Source organism: Python bivittatus, unplaced genomic scaffold, assembly GCF_059951505.1.
Source record: "Python bivittatus isolate LINGU-HERP-01145 unplaced genomic scaffold, Pbiv_v1 ctg000700_np1212, whole genome shotgun sequence".
Taxonomy (NCBI): Eukaryota; Metazoa; Chordata; class Lepidosauria; order Squamata; family Pythonidae; genus Python; species Python bivittatus.
The window spans coordinates 49,947,668-49,968,429 of NW_028277098.1; the positions used below are offsets into that span (position 1 = coordinate 49,947,668).

At 38.9% G+C, this 20,762-nt stretch overlaps 1 protein-coding gene across 1 annotated transcript in view; it reads right to left on the reverse strand.

The window, feature by feature from the left end:
• The window catches only part of ZSWIM5 (zinc finger SWIM-type containing 5), a 144,634-nt gene that overhangs the window by 28,729 nt on the left and 95,143 nt on the right, over nucleotides 1–20,762 (reverse strand). Inside the window, exon 2 of the mRNA XM_007420221.4 lies at nucleotides 8,882–9,238. Within this exon, the coding sequence (XP_007420283.2) occupies nucleotides 8,882–9,238 (357 nt within the window). The remainder of the gene's footprint in view (nucleotides 1–8,881; nucleotides 9,239–20,762) is intronic.

Consider the following 20,762-nt stretch of genomic DNA (forward strand, 5'->3'; position numbering starts at 1 on the left):
AAATACAGCCCTGGAAATAGTTAAGACTTACTTCTGCAAACAAGGTTCCAGCAGAATGCTTATTAAAGAAGAATAATCATGTCCCAAAAAGCACATTTCTGTTTCCATTTCCTAAAGCTTCAAATCCTCTTTCTTGTTTCACAATGTCCTTCCCCCACACAATCCCTCCCAATAAATGCAAACATTTAGTGTTGCTTACTTTTCAAGCTTTTATTTTGCAGTGGTGCAAGGCACACAATTGGTCTGCAAGAACAGCTGACTGTCTCGTTGATGTGCTTGTCACAATGAACTCCTTCCTTATAAAGAATCTGAATGCCATAAGACTTAACAAAAATCTTTCTAAAGTCAAAAGGAACTAAGCTAAAAAATGAGGGATGCCAAGTTGATGAGCATTTTTTCCATTTTTTGAAGCCACTAGAAAAATGCAATTTACGCTTGAAGAGGATAAGGCAATATTTATAAAGCACTCAACTGTAGAGCACTCCCATGAAATTAGAAAGCATTCCACATTGTTATTTTGTTATAGTCAACTTGCAAAACCTAGGAAAAAATAGATTCTGTTTTTTTATAACTGAAATGCTTCAACAGCAGCATTGTAAAGACTTGCTTCTGTATAGAAATTATCAACATTATTGATCTGGATGTCTGACATTAGATAACAAAAACCCAAACAAACCAAAACAAAAGAAATCCTAATTTGTCCTGGTTTATGCAAAAAAAAAAGGGAAGGGAAGGGAAGGGAAGGGAAGGGAAGGGAAGGGAAAAATCCTGGATGTTTATTACTACTCCTCAGTGACTTAACAGCTCATAACTGGAGTGGGGAGACATGGAGAAAGATGGATGCAGCCCTTTCCAATTGAATCTAGTCCACTGGATTTATCCTTGTCAATAAAGCTCCATTTCTACAACCATTAAGAGAAAGCTGGCTAGTAAATGCTGCTTTGATCCTTCCCAGAGGCAATTAGCACTCTCAAAATAAGCAGCATTGTGGAGCAAAACCAATATATTATGACAATGAAATTAGAAAAATCATATTGTAATTGTTCCATCAAAAAGAAGCCAGATGATTCATAAGAACTACAGGGCAGAGCAATAGGGAAAAGCAGTTTTGCAATCCCTAGGCATCTTCATTTGAAAGTACACTATGCATATTTTTGTTATTCTTTAAACCAGGGGCAGGCAACCCATTATTTTACAGATAGTTTGAATTTAAATTCCTATCACCCACAATAAGTACGGCCAATGGCAAAGGACTGTAGGGCTTGTTGTCCAAAACTTCTGGTTGCACCAGGTTATTTGCCAGAGCTTTCAACAATCAGTGAAGAGACTTGCCTGACCAGCCTCAGGATTTGATTTGTACCTTAGAGGAAAAGTGCCAGTCTACAATTATTCCAAGTTTCAAAGCACTCACTGGTCTTTGGGTAAGCAGGAAGACTTTCACCCAATGTTCAAGTTACTAAAATATCTCTAAGCACCATAAACCATAGGCCAGGTTCACTACCTAGCAGCAAATGAGACAACATTTCCCCAAATTGGTTTTCTTCATTACCAATTTAATCCTTACACATATTAGTAAGAATTATTTGGTTTACAATGGTCAGACAATAGGAGGTTCAAATATCTGTCAGCTTTGATGACAAAGTCTTCCTGTATATTTCTAGACTGAGCGCAATTGAATTGTTTTTCTAAGCAAAGCAAGAGTAACAAAAAGGAAAAGAAACAATATTCATCATTTACCTTCTTCGTGTTTCTTTCTAAGTAATCCATGTTCCAAAATAAGCCAACTCCCAAAAGGTAGAACACAATTTAAACTCTTTCAATGTTACTGTATTTTTACTCCCAGTTTTATATTTTGAGTCTGCTATTAATTAACCTGCAATGATTCCTGCAATTATGAGGGGAAGGCTTAACAATCAGAAATTTAATTTTTCTCTGTATTAAAGTTTTACAGAATCTTTTACTACAATATTTTGGGATGAATATTTAACTATTGATTTAACTAGATTGGTGATGGCTACACAACCCTGGAATCAACTGTTTCCAAAGAAATTAACTGATTCAAGCAGCAATTTCCTTGAGGGTGGGTGCACTCTATCTCTGATGTCCCTTTACTATCCCTCTTCTTAACAGCAGCCTCCCAATGACTCATATGGTGACAGGTAATCTGAATCTAAAGCCAAATGAAAAGAATAGAGTAAGCATGTGCATGGGGAGAGGGGGAAGATGGCTACAGGCATTTTTTCTCACTCCAATCATCTCTGTTTTCTATGTCCCAGAGCAGTTTTTCAATAGAACTTCACTCTCGGTCCTCATGGATGGAAATCCCCATATGCCTACTGCTCACACCATCCCACTACAAGGGAGAGGGGGGAGTACATTTCAAAGTTATTTAACACAAAGGGAGATTACAGTGAATAGCATCTTTCAGACTGAACTTTGCAACTGTTGATGCCTAGGCAATGGAGAAATGTTGCTAAGAGCAGGAAAGATATATCGCAGAAAGGTGCTATAGAAGACAAGCTATAATGAAGTCAGGACATGCTTTGCAAATAAAAGGCCAAAACTCTTTCTCAGGAGGTCCAGTTGGTACAAGCATATTTGGACTGGAAAGCAATTTACAGGTTATAGCAATGTGAATTTAGATTTTTTAGATTAGATTAATTAGATTAGATTAATTAATCCTCCTAAAACAGTTAACACAGTTTATCAATACTACTTTATGCTGATTATGCTATGATTTTATCATAGATATAGATACTAATGGCCTCAAGAGAACATTGAGGACCTTTATTTAGTGCTGTATTGATTAATTACAGGTAGTCCTTATTTAGCGACTGCCTCATTTAGCAACCAATTGCAGTTACCACAGTGATGAAAAAGTAACTTTGCAACTAATCCTCACATTTACAACCTTCGCAGGTCTGTAAAGCAAAGGAAAGCTGAAGTAAGATCATAAGCACAGTTGTAGTTTCACTTAGCGACTGGTTCAGTTAACAACCAAGTTGCCAGTCCCAATTGTGATTGCTAAATGAGGACTACCTGTACAAAAAAACAAGGATTTCCGTGTTTGCCAAAACCCCCAAGATGAAATATCCAGGGAAACATCACTAAGCAGGTTTACTGATTTGATTTGATTTGATTTGATTTGATTTGATTTGATTTGATTTGGAGGCTGCCTGACTCGAAAACGATTCTGGGTGGCTTTATAACTAAAAGAAAGGAAAACAATTAAAAACAGAAGAACAGGTGAACCCAGAGAAAACATGTTACATGACCCCAAAAAATCTACCAGGTGCTCAACAACCAACCTAACCCAGGCCCGGGAGCACAACCACGTTTTCACAGACTTGTGGAACTCCTGTAGGATAGAAGCTGCACAAATCTCTGGGAGATACTATACTAGGGGGGCAGGTACCACAACAAAGACGGTATACTTCTGAGTCCCACAACTGACATTATTTGATAGAAGGGACCTGGAGTACCCTGTCTCTGCCCAATCATACTGGATGGGTAGAAACCCAGGTGGCTCTTAAATAACTAGACCCTATGTCATGAAGGGCTTTATAGCTGACAACCAGCACCTTGAATTGCACCAAAACCAAACTGGTCATCAATGCAACTAACGGACCATTGATGATACATTAGCACATCAATATGTGCCCATCATTGCTCATGTTGCTGTATTTGGACTAGCTGAAGCTTCAAGGATGGTTTTTAATGGCAGCCCTATGCACAGCACATTGTAATAGTCCAACTGGGAGGTAACTAGGGTGTAAGTGACTATCTGTCTCCCATCATAGGAATGGGTACAATGGACACACAAGATAGACCTGTGCAAAAGCCCTCCTCGCCACAGCTGCTGCCTGCTCTTCAAGCAGTAGTTGTGAATACAGAGTTGTGCACTAGTCTCAGATGGGGAGTACCACCCTGTCCAAAACCATCTAAAACCAAAAGTGAAAAATTCTCAGATCTAAGGGGCCCAAACAGCCACAGCCACTCGGTTTTGGCAGGATTGAGCCTGAGTCTGTTCCTCCTCATCCAGAACCAAACAGCTGTCAGACACGTGGTCAGGAAACTGACGACATAACCTGGGCAGCCCAGGATCAAGATGTACAACTGCTGGACCCCAAACTGACAGATGAACTCAATATTTTCATGTAGATGTTAATCAAGAGGGATAAGAGCATTGACTCTGAGGCACCCACCAGTTAGGGGCCATGGACACAACCTTTCCTCCCCTTTCAACACTGGCTGCAACCATCCCAGAGGAAGGAGGAGAACTTATAATATAGTGCTTCGCACTCCCAATCCCTGCAGTCAGTCTAGAAGATACTATGGTCAATTATATGAAAAGCCGTTGAGAAATCAAGGAGCACAAGGATGGGTGCACCCATCCCCATCCTGGCTCTGCCAAAGGTCATTGGCAAGTATAACCAATGCTGTCTCCATACTGTACCCTGGCCTGAAAACCAACTGAAATGGATCCAGATAATCTGTTTCCTCCAAGAGCTTCTGCAACTGTTATCTAACCATCTTCTTAATAACCTTCTTGAGAGAGAGAAGGCTGGAGACTGAATGATAACTGTTCAGAAGAGTTGGGTCCACTGACAGCCTCTTGAGGAGAGGAGCCACCACCTCCTCCTTCAAGATTGAAGGGACCATCCCATTCCTCAAAGAGGCCTATATCATCACATGGACCCAACTACAGGTCACCTCCTAAGCCACCTTCACAACCCAGGGTGGATCTAAATCTAATGAACAGGTGGCCAAACCCATAATTTGAAGGATCTTGTCCATTTCCTCAGGATTCACAGGATCAAACTTAGTCCAGATAATTGTGCAAGAGCAAACCCTAGTCTTTTCACTTGGATCTCCCCAGTCATAATACAACTCCAAGAGGATCTGAGCAACTTTATCTGTTAAACAGCATGAATATTCCTCACAGTGTTCCTGAGGGTGTTCTTGTGGCCTGTCCCTCCTTAGCAAGGAACAGGTCATCCTAAACAGGGTCACCAGGCAGCTAATAGCGGACCCAATAAGGACAAAGAAATAACCCTTATTGGTACAATGTAATCCAAAATATGGCCTCTTGCTCATGTTCAATCAGATTCGTTGTTCATCTTCCCCCAATAGTTCTCTAGGCTTCTCTAACAGCACTTCATCTCCTGGAGCACCTCAGAGGACCAAGGTGCACCTGGAACTGGCAAACAGGGAGAGGCCACATAGAAGCAATACGGTCCAAAGCCTCTGTTACATGCTTATTCCAACCTGAAACCAAATCCTCAGCTGGACTGCCTACCAGATACTCAGGGAAAAAACCAAGCATCCTCTGGAACCAACTGGGCCCATTAGTCACCTGGGGTGGGCCAATTTAAGACCCCCTGTCTCCCCAAGAGTGGGTGAAACTAGAAAGCCAGAAGGCAATCAGAGAGTGATCTGTCCATGACAACAGAATGATGGTAAGATCCTCCAGTAGCAGATCATGTTGCCACTGCCCTAAGACAAAACGCAGATCTAACATGCAACCACTGGCATATGTTGGGCCTTCAATAACTTGGAACAGGTCCATAGTTGTCGTGGAGGCTATGAACTCCTGAACTGCCCCAAACTCAACATCTCCAAGTGGCAAATTAAAGTTTCTAAGGAATAACAGCTGTTCCAAAACCAGCCCAACAACAGAATCCAGCATCTTAAGCAGGGATGATGCTGTGCAGCGGGAGCATAGTACAGCAACAACAATCCCATCTGTTCCCTAAGATTCAACTTCAGCCAGAAAACTCACATCAGGTTTATACATAGAGCAGCCTTCTGAGTATTATTTGCCCTCTCTCCTTCCCCCGGTTTCCTCTCACTTCTAGGTCCTCCCTCCCAGTCCCTCAGAACCCTCTATCATTCACACATTTATGACACAAACACCAGGTCCACTGTCATCAAGTTCTTTGAGGCTGTTATTGGCTAACTTCTACATCAAGCACCGTTAGGACCATACTCAAATTAGCAAAGACAATGAAGGAGATTTAAAGAATTTATTGCATTCAGATTTTTATAGCAATTTGTGAGTTTATTAACAGCCTCATCACTAAACTCCTTTCTAGAATTCTATAAGATATTTATTCATAAGCAACAAGACCTTTCATTTGTAATTAAACCTATATTCCGCTTCCTTGAAGGTATTCATCAACTCCACAAAATTAAAACATTTTCATTCTCATATAGTATATCCTTCCCCTTTCTCTTAGTTTCACAAATGCACAATGTACCTATTTTCTTTCTTTCATCTGTTAATTCATGGTCCTTAGCATTTACTCCTCAATGTTTCTTATGTGCAATCTTTCTTATGTGGTGATCACCCAATAGTCCTAAAGACATTGACCTCTATTGCTTATTATGGCATTGTGGAATTGAGGCTTTTACATAATGCTTTTTAGTAAAATAGAGAAGTTGTAGATTACTTTACCAGCCTTACTCATATCTGGACCTCATACAGCATTCCCTTCTAACAGTAAGAACAGTTATGATCAGTTTTGGCACATTTTGATCAGTATGATGGAAATGCAATTACAAGTAGCCCTCAAGATATGACCACTCATTGAGCAACCATTCAAAATTATGACGATTCTGTATGAGGACTTACGCCAGTCCACAAAGTTGCAGCCATCACAGCGTACTCGTGTTATTGCGATTTGCAACCTTCCCTGACAGCTTCCCACAAGCAAAATCAATGGAGAAGCCAGAGGGAAGATTGCAAGTCACTCCCATAAATCACTCCTGCTGCTTTTAATTCTGAGGAGCCTGTTACTCAGTGCGAGATCCCAGGAATCTCATACTCCGTAGCGCCCGCCCATACTCCATAGTGCCCGCCCACCCGGCTGCATTTGCACAGTGCCACAGCACCCCCTTCCCCATCAGGCCATGCTCTGTAGCATGCTCCTGCCCGCAGCCCCCACAAACCCACCCATACTCCCCACCTGCCCTTGCTGGCCTTCCTGCATGCCCCAGCACCCATCTGCAGCCCTCACCAGCCTGCCTGCACTCCCCAGCACCTGCCCATGGCTCTCACCAGCCCAAGGCACTTGAGCATCCCCCCACCATGCTCTTTACCTGGGACTCCTGCCTCTACCCACTTAATGATCCACGCAATCCTGGGGTTACAACAGCAACGGGGACTGCAGGGACTGCTGTCACTAAGTGATGCGGTTATGTGACATTGTGCTTTATGACCACATCGCTTAGTGATGGCAATCCCAGGCCCAACTGCCATTGTAACCCAAGGACTACCTGCAAAGGCCAGATTTAGCCCAAACCTTCTCATGCTATTCTATGCAAACTAGGATCATTAATTCAGAAACTGCCTTGCAAATCTAATACTTTTGCCTTGTTCCACCAAATATGCGGTATATGTAATATACTGACATACACCCAGGATGAAGTAGTTCGTAGGATCATAGAAGAAAGACATAAGCCTGGTCCTAATGTTAAAACTGCAAATATTTTAATTGTAGATAGCTTTTTCTTTTATTGTTATGATCAGATCAGTTATGCTGGACATGGCAAGGCATGTCCCAAAATATTTGAGCCATTTATCATACAAGTCAGTATGAGGAATAAAGATACCTTTCTTTTTCTCTAGGTATAACTAAACCATAGCATGCCAACCAAAATCCATTGACTAAGGACCTTTTCTTAACCACTGCCAAAGAATAAGAGATATTTACTCCTATGCTAGAAAACACATCTTTTGTATTATTTATGAGAATCAAGGATACAGGTAGTCCTTGTTTAGTGACCACAATTGGGACTGGCAACTCAGTCATTAAGCAAAACCATCACTAAGTGAAATTGCGACTGTAATTATGATTTTACTTCAGCTTTCCTTTGCTTAACAAACCTGCAAAGGTCATAAATGTGAGGGCTGGTTGCAAAGTTACTTTTTCATCACTGTAACTATGAACAGTCACTAAACAAGGCAGTTGCTAAAGGAGGACTACCTGTGTAAGCTTTACATTTAGCAGCTAAAAAGAAAAAAAGCAAGATGCTGTGAATATAAGCTGATCTGTCAACTCAAAATAGTTAACTAGAGTCTAAATTGAGAATGTAAAAAAAACAACTCATTCTTACTTCAATATACCTAGAAATAGCAACTACATCTTTTCTGATATTACAGTCAACAAGCTTCTGAGTACCTTCTGCTAGCACCATGGCAGCTGATAAATCCCCACACAGTAACATGTTCAGGGCATTAGATTTGTAAAGCTCAGTGGTTATAGAACAAAGAAACAAATACCACTATCAACATTCTTTGAAATGTGGGCTTTTTAAAATATAGTCACTATGAATCAAATTTTACTTGTATTAGCCTTTTCCAACAAGGCAGGTCCGTATGTGTTAGAGAACCACTCTCACCATACCTACCCACATGAACAGATTGGGAAAAGTTGACAGTTCCCTGCTATCAATGCTGAGGAAGGAATCTTTAGAACAGAGGTTACTACTTTATAAAAAGTAGCTAGCTTTTCTCCTTTTTTATGCTCCTAAACTGGGAGGTACAAGCATCAGTCACATATGACCCAAGAGTGTCACAATGCATTATAAAGTCCAGAGTGTTAGATACTCAACCACTCCCAGCATTGTTTGTGCGTATAAATATCTTTTCCAGAAGACAGACAACCAGTTGGGACAGCCAAAACTTTTTGGTGAAAGATATGAGCCTGCATATGATTTGTCAGGGAGCTCTAGAGATTCTATGCTCTTAAAGGATTCTATGTTTTAAAGGATTATTATACAGATGGTGAGATTCTTCTCATCTTCAGGTGGATCAGGGATGAGCATGCTATTATGATTTGCAGATTTATCAGAAGTTATTTTTGTTTCATTGACTTACCATGCACTTGATTGATTTCAGAGTTGGAGGACAAGATTTCATCAGCCAATTTCTGGGCTGTTGGGAGCACTTCAGTGTGGTGGGCTGTAATCAAATACTGAACAAACTTTTGGAGCTGGTCCCTGTTCATTTGGAAAAGAGTCTCTGATATGGGAAGACGGAGTTTGACCTGATCAGGCTTGCGAATTCTGTAGAGGGAGAGTGCCACAACATGAGCACAATAGAAAATGTCCTTGTTCCCACAATCACATGTCACAGATGTTATCTTGCACCGGTCAAAGCTGATGGCCACTTTGTAGGTCATTTCTGGTTCTGTTGGAGTTGCTGATTCTGTCACAGTGCCACTCAGGTGGAATCCTGGACGGAAATAAAGAAATAGATTATTTAGCTATGCAAGGGATCTTCATTATAACACACCACTACCTAGTTATATCCATGTTCACAAGAATATTTTCATTAGCCTTCCCCAACCTGGTACCTTTCAGATGTATTGGCACATGACTCTCTCAATGCCCAAACAGAATAGCAGTAGCACAGGTTACACTGCTCTCTCTCAAATATCAACATATATATATTGAACATGAAAAAGTATATATGTTTGATGGAAGATGCTTCCAGCTGAACAGCCAATATTCTGCTTTTTGGCCAGTTAAGAATGACTATAAAATGCAAGAGCCACCAGTCTGCAGAACATTCAATTTCTTTCTGAATCAGATAAGCTCCCATTGCCCACTCCAGCTTATCCTGATTCAGAATGCAATCCTATGACATCTTGTTAGAGGTAAAACACACTGATTTCAGGGGGATATTGCCATAGATGTGTGTATAGAACTGCAGCTGGCTAGTATTTTCACATGCTTAGTGGGCTATCAAAAGAAAAAAAAAAGATTTATGATGAATCCAGTGAATAGCTAAAGGACAAGAGTACCTAAGGAGCAACATGGCCACTGTAATCATTGCTTCATTTTACTACCAACAGCTATATGACCAGTGGTTAGCTTCTCCAACTGATGGCAGAAGAAGTTTAGTATTACATCACTTCTGTTGACTGTCACCTCCAGAAAATATGATTTAACGTATTTTAGCAAATGCAAGCCTTTTCAAAATTATCTGAATGCCTGATGCTTATGCAAGATACAATATGATTATCAAAATGTATATTAATTTTGAACAAAGTATGCTTAAGTATTTCATGGATGGATGAATCTCATTAAAAATGTTGACACAAATCTAGAACAAGTTTCCATCACAATATTGCCACAAATATTATTGGTAAATCTCATGATTCACAGCTGCTAAAAAACAGTCACAGAACACCTCTAGAATGGACTAGACCACCAGAAGGGGGGGGGGGTTGCTGTATAAATTCCAACAAATTATCCCAAAGATAAGCAAATCATACCAATTCTGAGAACTGTTAATAAAAGCCAATCAATGTAAATTATTCCCCTTTTATTATTTTTTTTCATGGTACAACAAGAGCAAACCTCTTGAATTAATTTCAGGTAACAGAAAAGTGAGACCACCCTGCATTAAAATATTTAAGCCACTCCCCTTCAAGATCCCAATCAATATAAACAACACTGAAAATGGCTTGTTCTCCCAGTTGAAAAAAAAGATGTTTTTCAATTTGATAAAATGGAAAATGAAGTAAATGATATAGACCAAGAAAGACAAGCAATTTGCATTTTGTGACAGAGGAAAGTGAAAATAAGAAATGGTATCATGATGTAATACAGACTCCTGACCCTTATCACTCAGAGATAAAGTTCAGCTCCAATTTCAGAATACCTAACAAACAGTGCAGCTTTTGTTTTTTGCTTATAAAAGCTCCAATTTTATAAAAGCTTTATAAAAGCTCCAATTTTGTTGTCTTTTTTTTAATGAAAGGTAAAATTCTCAGAATTGGGTGGGCATACATATACTTCTAGCCACCAGAGTTGTACATAGTTTACAGTGGAGGTATAATCTGGTTAAAACTCAGAACAGAAGCCTGAAGTCCCCAGGTTAAATATCAGCAAGACGATTGACTACTGGACAGCCTTAATACAGGATGGAAGTGGAGCCCAGTCTCATAATGGGAATGATGCTGATTTAGCACAGCATAAGTGTGTATCTCCTTGCCAGGAGTTTCCTCTATAAAATAGTATTTCCAGGAACTTAGTCTCCCACTGATTCTAATTTCCTACTCTTGAAAGCAATTGGGAGGGAAGGGGAAAGGCAGAAATAAGTGAAGTCAGAGTGAAAAAACATTTATCCTGCCCACCCATGCTCAATTTGTTTGACTCCTTCCCAGCCTGACAGGAAATCAGGAAGTCCCACATTGTATCACGTCTACCATGTTGTCAAAATACCTACCTTACAAGCCATTCTAAGCCTCAGTCATCTCATTTGTAATTAAGGGACAAATAATACAACCACAGTCTAGCATTACTGGATACTGGAGCTATGATTATTACCATGACTTGACTGGGAAATCTCTCAGAGATTTGCCTTTTGGAAAGACATATCCAACAGTAGCTTTGACCCCATGGCCAGGCGTGGGGTGGCAATGATCTAGAGACAGCTTACCTGTGACAGGGGTACTGGATATGAGTACCTGTGTGTTACAGCAGGCTGTAGGGACAAGTTAAAGATCCTTCTTGTGCACTGGCTACCCTGTTGCCCAGAACAATCTCTGCCCAAGTTCCTGCACTGGCTCTCAAGGCTGAAGTAACTACATCTTTTGGTGTTGGGTGATTTCAATCATGTCCTGCGGCAAGGCCTGGGAAGGCTTGAGATCCATGGTCTCCATGACAATCATGGGCTTCTACAAAATGATCTTGGGCCTGACTTACACCAGCAGTGACACTCTTGATCTTGTGTTTGCCTCAGAGAAATTGCTAGATATTCTGGATATGGAGGTTATAGCATCTAACATTTACTATGGTCAGATCATTTTCTGGTCCAGATAAGATTATTGGATTCTTGGAACCCTTGCAGGGAGAACAGACTGATTAAAATGGTATGCCTCAAGCATTCCATAGTGCTAGATCCATAATCTAGACAGACTTCAGAGGTTGTCGGTGATTTACCAGGCAATCTGATAGGTAGCTCTATTGATTGCCTGGATAGCCACTGGCAACAGGAGGCAACTTGACATCTCAACAAGATTGTTCCCAAGCAGCCTCTCTTTGTTCACCAATTCCAATTATCCCCCTGGTTTACTGAGGAGCTCTGGGAGATGAAGTATCATTAGAAATGCCTAGGATATTAGAGGAAGACCAAAAGTAAATCTTTCTATACTGTTCTTGGCAACAGTGTTTCTATATTGTTGCCAAGAAAATCAGGAGTTGAGCTCAACTTGAGGGAAGTCTTTGTTTTTAAGAAGATAATAATAAGACGTTCCTAAATTCACAATATGATTAGATAAAACATCTAGATTCTTACTATATTTCATCTAACCTATGATTTTTTTCACATATTTCATTTATTGCCTTTACTTCTAGAAATATTCTACAAGTGTATTTCTAATGCAAACTCATACTAGAGGAGAATGACAGATGTATGTGTAGCAAAAGATGAAAAAAAAAAGATTAATTGCATATATGCCTTGTGTATTTGCCAATTCTTACAAGATTTATAAGACAAATTCTTCCAGAAGTTTTTAATCAACAGCATCAAAACTATCTATATGCTGCTATTCTGTTTAAAGCAGTGCCAAAACCCACATACAGATCTGATTAAGGATTGAGAGAGATTGTTTCACTTTAAAAACTGGATTTTTAAAAGTAAGCCTTGTAAATAGGACATGAAAACTCTTAGATTGATGTAAACACCACAGAAATGCTCAGAAACGTCTCACCCATTGAAAACCTGTCTGATAACTATATCATTTCTCCTCATATAATTCATTTTAAATAGCATATGAAACAATTTGCAGGCTCTGTTTCTATACAACAGCAGGGCCATTTGCACATTATACTAACAAGTAATATGGTTTAGCCAAGAATGAGGATGATCACTCCCACCGTCTCATTGTATGAATGGGTATGGCTATCAAACTACTGTACTATCCTTTTACACTACCTAGAAAAAGAACCTATCATTTGTTGAATAAAAAGTTGGAGTTCCTGATTTATGTTACATGCTAAATGAAAACATGTATGGGGCTATCCATAGTTTTTTAGTCATACTTCTTTGCCAAAGACACCAGTGGATACAATTGTAGTCATTCACAGCAAGGCCATATTATGGGTTGGCATGACCAGCTACCATGACAATGGTGCTATATTCGTGGGGCAACAATGGTTTGATTATAATAACCTCCAAAAATCTGAAGCTATGCACTGGGATTCATTTTGGAGATAGTTGCAGCACATAAAGGAAGAGTTAACCCATTCCTTTCCAACTGTGATCCTGAATGAAAATAATTTCCATGTCAAAGAAGCTGAGAAATAAGATTCTCATATACATACACACACGCACACACATACATACAATGAGTTTCCTTTACAACATATACTCCAAGACTGAGATAAGAATCACATGGAGCACTCTAACTGGTACCTCCGGGTAGATACACTTCTGTACTATAGCAGGAGGTATCACTATTTTTTCTTTCATAGAACTCTTCTGCATGACCAATGGAATATTTTAAGTTCTGCTATGCCTATATTCATTCAGCCATGCATGCATTAACAGTTATACATATTTTGCAAATTCTCAGTATGGTGCAGTAGCTATTCTAACAGTTCTGAAGTTATGAAAAAGGGACAGATAACATACTCTTAGTCTTGAGCTATTTGATTATATAACTGATCTCACTCCTAGAAAAGTTGCTTCTTTATTCCCCACTGCTGAATAGGAGTGTTTCCCACCTATTCTGAAGCAAGCAGAAAACTGTCCCCAGAGCCAATCACTATCCTGTCTCTGTATCAAATCACTGCAGTCACTGACACCCCCCCCCCCAACAAGGTAATGCATGAAAAATCCTTACAGATTTTACACATCTTGAAAATGCTGTTGGACAGTGTGAGAAAGGGAGAAAATACTACTTTAACACCAGTACAGCTAAGGGTAACTTAAAACTGACTCATGGACTGGAGACAGGATGAAGGTGACAACATTGGGTATGGCAGAAAAACATGTTGTCAGGGCATATTTCTGCCATAGTTAGGAGGAAGTAGGAAAAGACCCTGAGAATACTTTCTTGTAGGATTTTTGCAAGTAACATAAAGCTCACCGTCTATTCAAAAATACTAACTTCACATACTTGGTGCACAACAGCTTATTTTAGATGATTTCCCATGACTCAGAATGTAATCCTAAGCACACTTGCCAGGAAAAAAATGGTACTGAACACAACAGTACTAAAGTTCTGATAAACATGCACATGTTTATGCCATTATATTTGGAATATGCTATAGGCTTACCGACTCCTTTCCTGCCACATATCTACATTTTTAGATAGTTGGCAACATGTCATGACATCCAAATTAAAGATTGTTCTGTGTTTTTCACCCTTTCAGTGGTAGCTTCCACATTATGGAGTACTCTTCCCCCAGAGGAACATTTAGCCCCTACCCTCCATGCATTGTGCCACCTGGTTCAACAGAGCTTTTGACTATGGATGATAAGGGGTAAACATCTGTATTTTATTATATTAAGGTATATTATAGTGTATTTTTATTACATGAAGCATTAATGCTTTGTGGTATATCACCCAGAGTTGGAATGGTTGGGCAGTTTACAAATATTGCAAACAAACAAACAAACAAACAGAGAGTGGACGCTAAACCTCTAGACTGTGGTTTAGATACTAAAGTGAATTTGCCCACTTCCAGTGTCATGCCAATCCTGGATTCCAGAAATATAGGAGACAGAAAAAACCTGCTAGACTGCAGCACATCTCCAACTCTCTGCCATCTCTGTAAAGTCATTCTCAGAATTATTAGTAGGGTGATAGTAAGAATATGATAGTAATAGTGTAGAATTTAACAAAGTAGACTCAGGACCGAAGTAAAAATTCCACTTCAATAATTTCCTTTCAGGTACTGTGAAACTAACCAAGTACCATATTACATTTAACCTATTTTGAAGGCTGAAAACAGCCTACAAGAAAGAAGGCACAATTCATATTTTTGTATTAAGGCATACATGTGTCTGGAGTCCACCATTTTTTTTTAATGTTTAAGCTTTTAAATCAAGAATCAGTTTAATTTCCAGCTGTCATCACACTAAACTGTCAAAGATTAACTAGGGAAAAACATATGCAAAATATTTATCAAAAGCTTAGCCAGAGATTAAACATTAGCTCTAGGGGATCGGGAAATGTTAATATGAATAGTTCATTTACATTAGCATTTGGGATGCTTTTGGCCAAATTTCTTGGAAGCCACTGATAGTACTGGGAAACCAGAAAACAAAAATGAAGAACACAAGTTTTATAAAATATCACTGTTCCTATCTATTCAGGAAACCTGCACTGTCAAACTCAGCTGCTCTTGAACATAAATTTTGTATTGTGAAAAAATTATCCATTAGAGAGGAAAAAGATATGCATTCATTCATTGCAAACACACATTAAGTTATCAAAACAATGAAAACTAATACAACATAGTACCACCTTCCTAGATGTTTTAGGGTATCAAACCTGAGAATACTGAAAAAATACTTAGAGTTGTATTCTCAAATGACAGGTTGGAAAAGGCTGGTGTAGTGAATACTATGCTGAATTTTAATTATGAGATGTTTCACATACATGCATCCCATTAACATAACAAAGTTGAAGTATAGAAAAAGTTGATTTCTGTGTTAAAGTTTTTAGGAAGTGGTAAGGAATAGAAGTTGCTGGATTACTGAGATAAGAAAAATCTCCCCTAAAATTAGAAAAGTTTTCCACAAGCTAGGGAATCCTAACAACATGGACTGGGGAAATCAAGTGGTTCTGTCTTCTCTTTTTCAACATGCTACAATTTCATTGCCTTTGATGCATCACTCCAAAGCAGGAGTGAAAAACCCTCTGGCCCCATTTTTGTCTTTCCCCAGTTTTTGCCCCAAATTTAAGCAGCAAAATACAAAGACTTAAAAGTACAATCTTTGAGGGTTTTTTAAAAGTTCCCAAACATATAAAATAGTTATGTTAATCCACCACGGGCTTAACATGTTTATTTCCCTTCAAATCAAACCCTCAAGCATCTCAATCTAATCCCCTCCGGTAATGTCACTGCAACCCCGTGAGTACTTGAGGCTGAAAAAAAAAATAATTTTTTTAGAAGTAGTCATCCCTGCTCCATACAAAACTGCAGTGCAGGTAGTACCAATTGTTTGCCTAATAACTGACATAAACTTTTTCAGAAATAGCGCAAGACCTGTTTGCAACTTAGATGGTTTCAACACAAGTCAGGTTAAAATGCAAGTAAGTGACATACACATATGCACAAACTCCTGAACAATAAATCATGATGTGATAAGCACAGTATACTTGAATTTTCAAAAGGTTTTTGACAATATCAAACACTCTTGAGAAAATTAGATTAGGTCCTTTATGAATTAACGAACTGGTTAAAGAACGAGGAGATGAGAGTGGTCATTTTCAAAACAAATAAATAAGGCTTCAAATTTGAAAAAATAGGTGACTTGACAATAAAATGGCATCTACAAATGTCCTGTTCTGGCCCCAACAGGGCACTAGCAGGACAGTCTGATGTTACAGGACCATGGATAGCTCCAAATATCTTGCTCCTAGGGCTAAGATTAGAGACTAAAACTTTTGGATTATTGCAATGCACTTATAGGTCTGCCCTTGAAAACCACCTGGGAGCTACAGTTGATCCAAAATGCAGCCGCTCAAGTACTGATGGGCATTTCAGAAGAGGCAAGGGCATCAAGACTAGAAAGTGGACTTTATTAAGTCAAGACCTGAAGTACTGTAAGCCTTTTTTGTTCTTTGGAGATGACCAAAAGGGTCATTCACAACACTGGAAGAATATTTAAATTTCAGATTTGCAGTAGTGAATTGCTATTGTGATTTGCTTGCCAACTTTTGACCTAATTTTTGTTTTTTGTTTTCTTTTTTTTACAGAGGAGCAACAAAAAAGACTGCCAAGCAACTAGGCCAATCTTTATTTAATTAATTAATACAATTACTTAGATTAATATAATTTACCTGGCATTTTTTTCCTTTTTAAATTTTTAGCTTATAGCACATTGTTATCAGTTATACACTTACACATGTTGTTATTTCTTTCATATAATAAAAGTGCAAATATATTAGGAGTCTGAAAAATATTCTGAATTTAACTATTTCAAATTTGAAATGTCTTTTCAAGTTAATCAGATGTTTGGTGCTTGAAATGGGCTGCTTCTGCCTTTTTTCTGCACCTAAACCACAGAATGTGAAACAAAGCTCTTCTGAGCTTAAAACTTTACCCAAACGATTGAAACAACCCATTTTGGGTACAAAATAATTGTTTAAAGCTTGAGACAACTGACTTGTATTTGAAACAAACTGAATTTTGTACATTATATATTGAGAGAAAGAGAAATATCTAAGCTTATAATGCAGCCACCACATAATAGTGTATAGGCTGTGGTGCTGCTTACTGTGTGAAAAAAAGAATACTGCGGTGCTGACAAAGATTCAGAAAAGGAGAATCATAATAGGGCTATTTAAAATTATGTAGAGGATGGAGAAAATGAATAAAGATATGTTTTTCTTTCTTTCCCATGTTATTAGAACCCAGAATCATCTAGTGAGTCTGAATGATAGGTTCAGGACTTGTCTTGTGGAGGCCTTGATTTTAGTCCATTCTCAGCCACAGGAACTCACCACGGGATGACTTTGAGCCAATCTTTCTCAGTCTATCCCACCTCACAGGATTGTTTTTGTAGGAAAAATGGGAGGAGGGAGTGCTAGGTATTCTGTCTTGAATTCTTGAATGAAAGCTAGGATATAAATCTAACAACTAAATACATCCATTATGGTATTCACTAAGGGGATGTAAAGATAGTAACCAACTTAATTTTAAGGGAAATCAGACAAATTAATGGAGAATATTGCTCATGGAATCTACATACTATATCAATTGCTGGGGAACAACAACAGAGGTAGTCAAATGTTTTCCTAATATCTGGCTTCCCACTGGTTTTGGCTAGCTACTGAGGAAACAGGATCCTGGACCAAATAGGTCTTTGGACTATTTCAGAGGTACTCTTATGCTCTAATCTTTAAAAAAGTTAGCTCCCCAAAGAATCATAATTAATAACATCATATATTTTATTTAAACATCAACACCCCCAAGCTCCCGGTAACATCTGGTTTTCTTTCAATGTTTGCCAAGCCACAAATTTTTGCTTACAGGGCTTCATATAAATGAGGGATTTCCCCCAAAGCCTCCTGTTTAGAAGTATCAGCTTCAAAGAACAAACGTGCAAAAAGAGGACACTTCTTCATACCGTTTTCCCCAAGACTTCTCATAAAAAGTGTTTAAGATTAAGAGGTTTGCAAACAGCTTATTCCTGCTTCTTCTTTCCATCTGATCTTCCCTACTCTCCAAACTTCAAGGAAGCAACAGAGAACCAATTTTATACAATCAACAGAAACAAACACTAAAGTTTTTCCTAAACTGTACCACTTCTGGCTGTAGGTAGAAAATAGGCGTTTTCAATTACCCCATTTATATCTTCTGTTCATATTAAGAGAACCAGCTCTCCTCTTCCAAACTTTCTATGGCAAATGACTATTCCTTAGTAACAATTATAAATTTGGTTATAATAAGCTTAATCATGGTTCCATCCTAAAGTAGGCCTTTGAATTGGTTACAAAGCTTCACTTTGTTATCTGAAACCTAAACTGTTGTCCCTTTCTATATGCAGAAAATTAGGGAAGAATTTTATTGGGTGATACAAAGAGTCTGTCACAGCCTTTAACCAAATTAACATGAAAGTTTGCCTGCATATGCCTACAAACATGACTTTGTATGAATTATAACTCCTAGAAAGTCTTCTATGAACTGGAAAACTGTAATTTGCAATTTTTCAGTACACAGAATGGAAGAGACAATCCCATGAGTTTCCTTGCATATGACCAGCAAGCTGCACCTGCTCAGAAACAAAGCAGCTTTCTGACTCTCCATCACACTGCAGCATATTATCTTATTGAGCATGTTCTGTCTCTAGCTCTGAAACACCCACATCTAATCGGGCAACCCAATTTCAAGTGTGTGTCTGCTGAACAACAATCTGCTGTCTGATTACAACCCTTCTCAAGACCAAGGAAACATAATACTGTAGTGATGAATTGGCTAAAACTGCAAACTCATCCAGAACCAACTTAACTTTACCAGTCTTTTCTTCCGTTTGAACCATGAGCAACCGCTTTCCTCTCCTTAAGTACATCATCCTCCAGACCAGGGCAAATTTCAATCATGGAACTTCCAGAACCTTTTAGAGAGCGACTTGTCTGTGGACAAAATAATGTCTTATCCGATGTTTTATCCTTCAGACAAGCAAATCTGTGTAAAAGAAATGTACAAACAAAGGGGGGAACTAACTGTGCTAGAGAGATATGTGCAGGTTCTGGAAAAGTCACCAAAATAAAATTATCATGATCCAAAATAATTTTATTATATCTTCCTGATCTCAAAAGTAGGAAAGAAACCTTACAATATATTTTTCAATGTACAAATATTTACATGGGCTGATTGCTTCTCAGGATAGTGATGTGGGGAAAGAAACCTTTATACTTTCTCAAGAAAAAAGACCTACGCAGCACTAATTACTGCATTGCACTCATTGACTAGTGTTCATATTTCTATCAATTAATTAAAGTCAATCAATATCATGTAAAAACAGATACATATATGCTCATTTATGTTTGTTGTTATAAGTCACTCCTGGCACAGTGAAGAACTGAATAAGCAACATTCTAGCAAGCCGATTAATGGCTCCAGCCAACTGAAACTGACAATTGCTCTATCCCTGACCTTGCAGTTGGAAAGGAGATGGGCTCATGAACTCATTTCCACATGACAATGCTCCTGCAAAGTGATTTGCTTGCCTCTGAGAACCGTGGAGAGTTCTTCTCACAGTCCTGCCCTCCCCAACTCACTGAAAGCAGCTCAGTGACGGTCTTTTGTGTTATAAGTGCAAGAAAGGCTCCATGGAAGATGCATGCAATTAAACCTGCTTTTCTTGCTGCTCCTCTAATTCAGAGATTCCCTGGGCAGGTGTTGCTACACACAAAAGGGGAAAGAAATTTTAATCTTTGCAATATAACATATCCCCTTTCACTTCACCTCAAGAGAGAAAGAAACGGTGGGGGGGGAGAGAAGCAAATATCATTTCTCATACACAGGTACAAGTTCAGCTTCACAAAAATCTACACCAAAGAAGAGTAAGCTCATATTAGTTCATGTGTTCTCCTTGGAAAGCTATTTTCACAGCAACTGGACAACTGGACAATGTACAGGGAGGAGCAGAAGCAGAAAAGTGTGTGTCGTCCCTCTGGCAAGAGGAGACTGCTTTTGTGCAGGAAGAATGCTGATGCAGCAAAATATGGAGGTATTTCATTAACTTTGCAATTGTCTTTCCTATTCCTCCCTCCTGCCCCACATTATTTAGCACCAACATCCAAGCCAGGATTCTGATCTAGTGAAAAAGGAAACAATAAATAATTCACCCAGGCTGAAAAATTCAACAAAGAAAGATACGAGCCTGATTACAAAGCTTTTTAAAAAAAATAACTGACTTTCCAACCTGCCTCGCATAACATTTTAAAATGAAATACTGTATTCAAGAAAGCCACACGCACCACACACACAACAGATCAAAGGGAGCAGGAAACACCCACATGTTTAGGTGAACAGCCATGTTTGCGGTGGAATGAAATGCAGAGAGT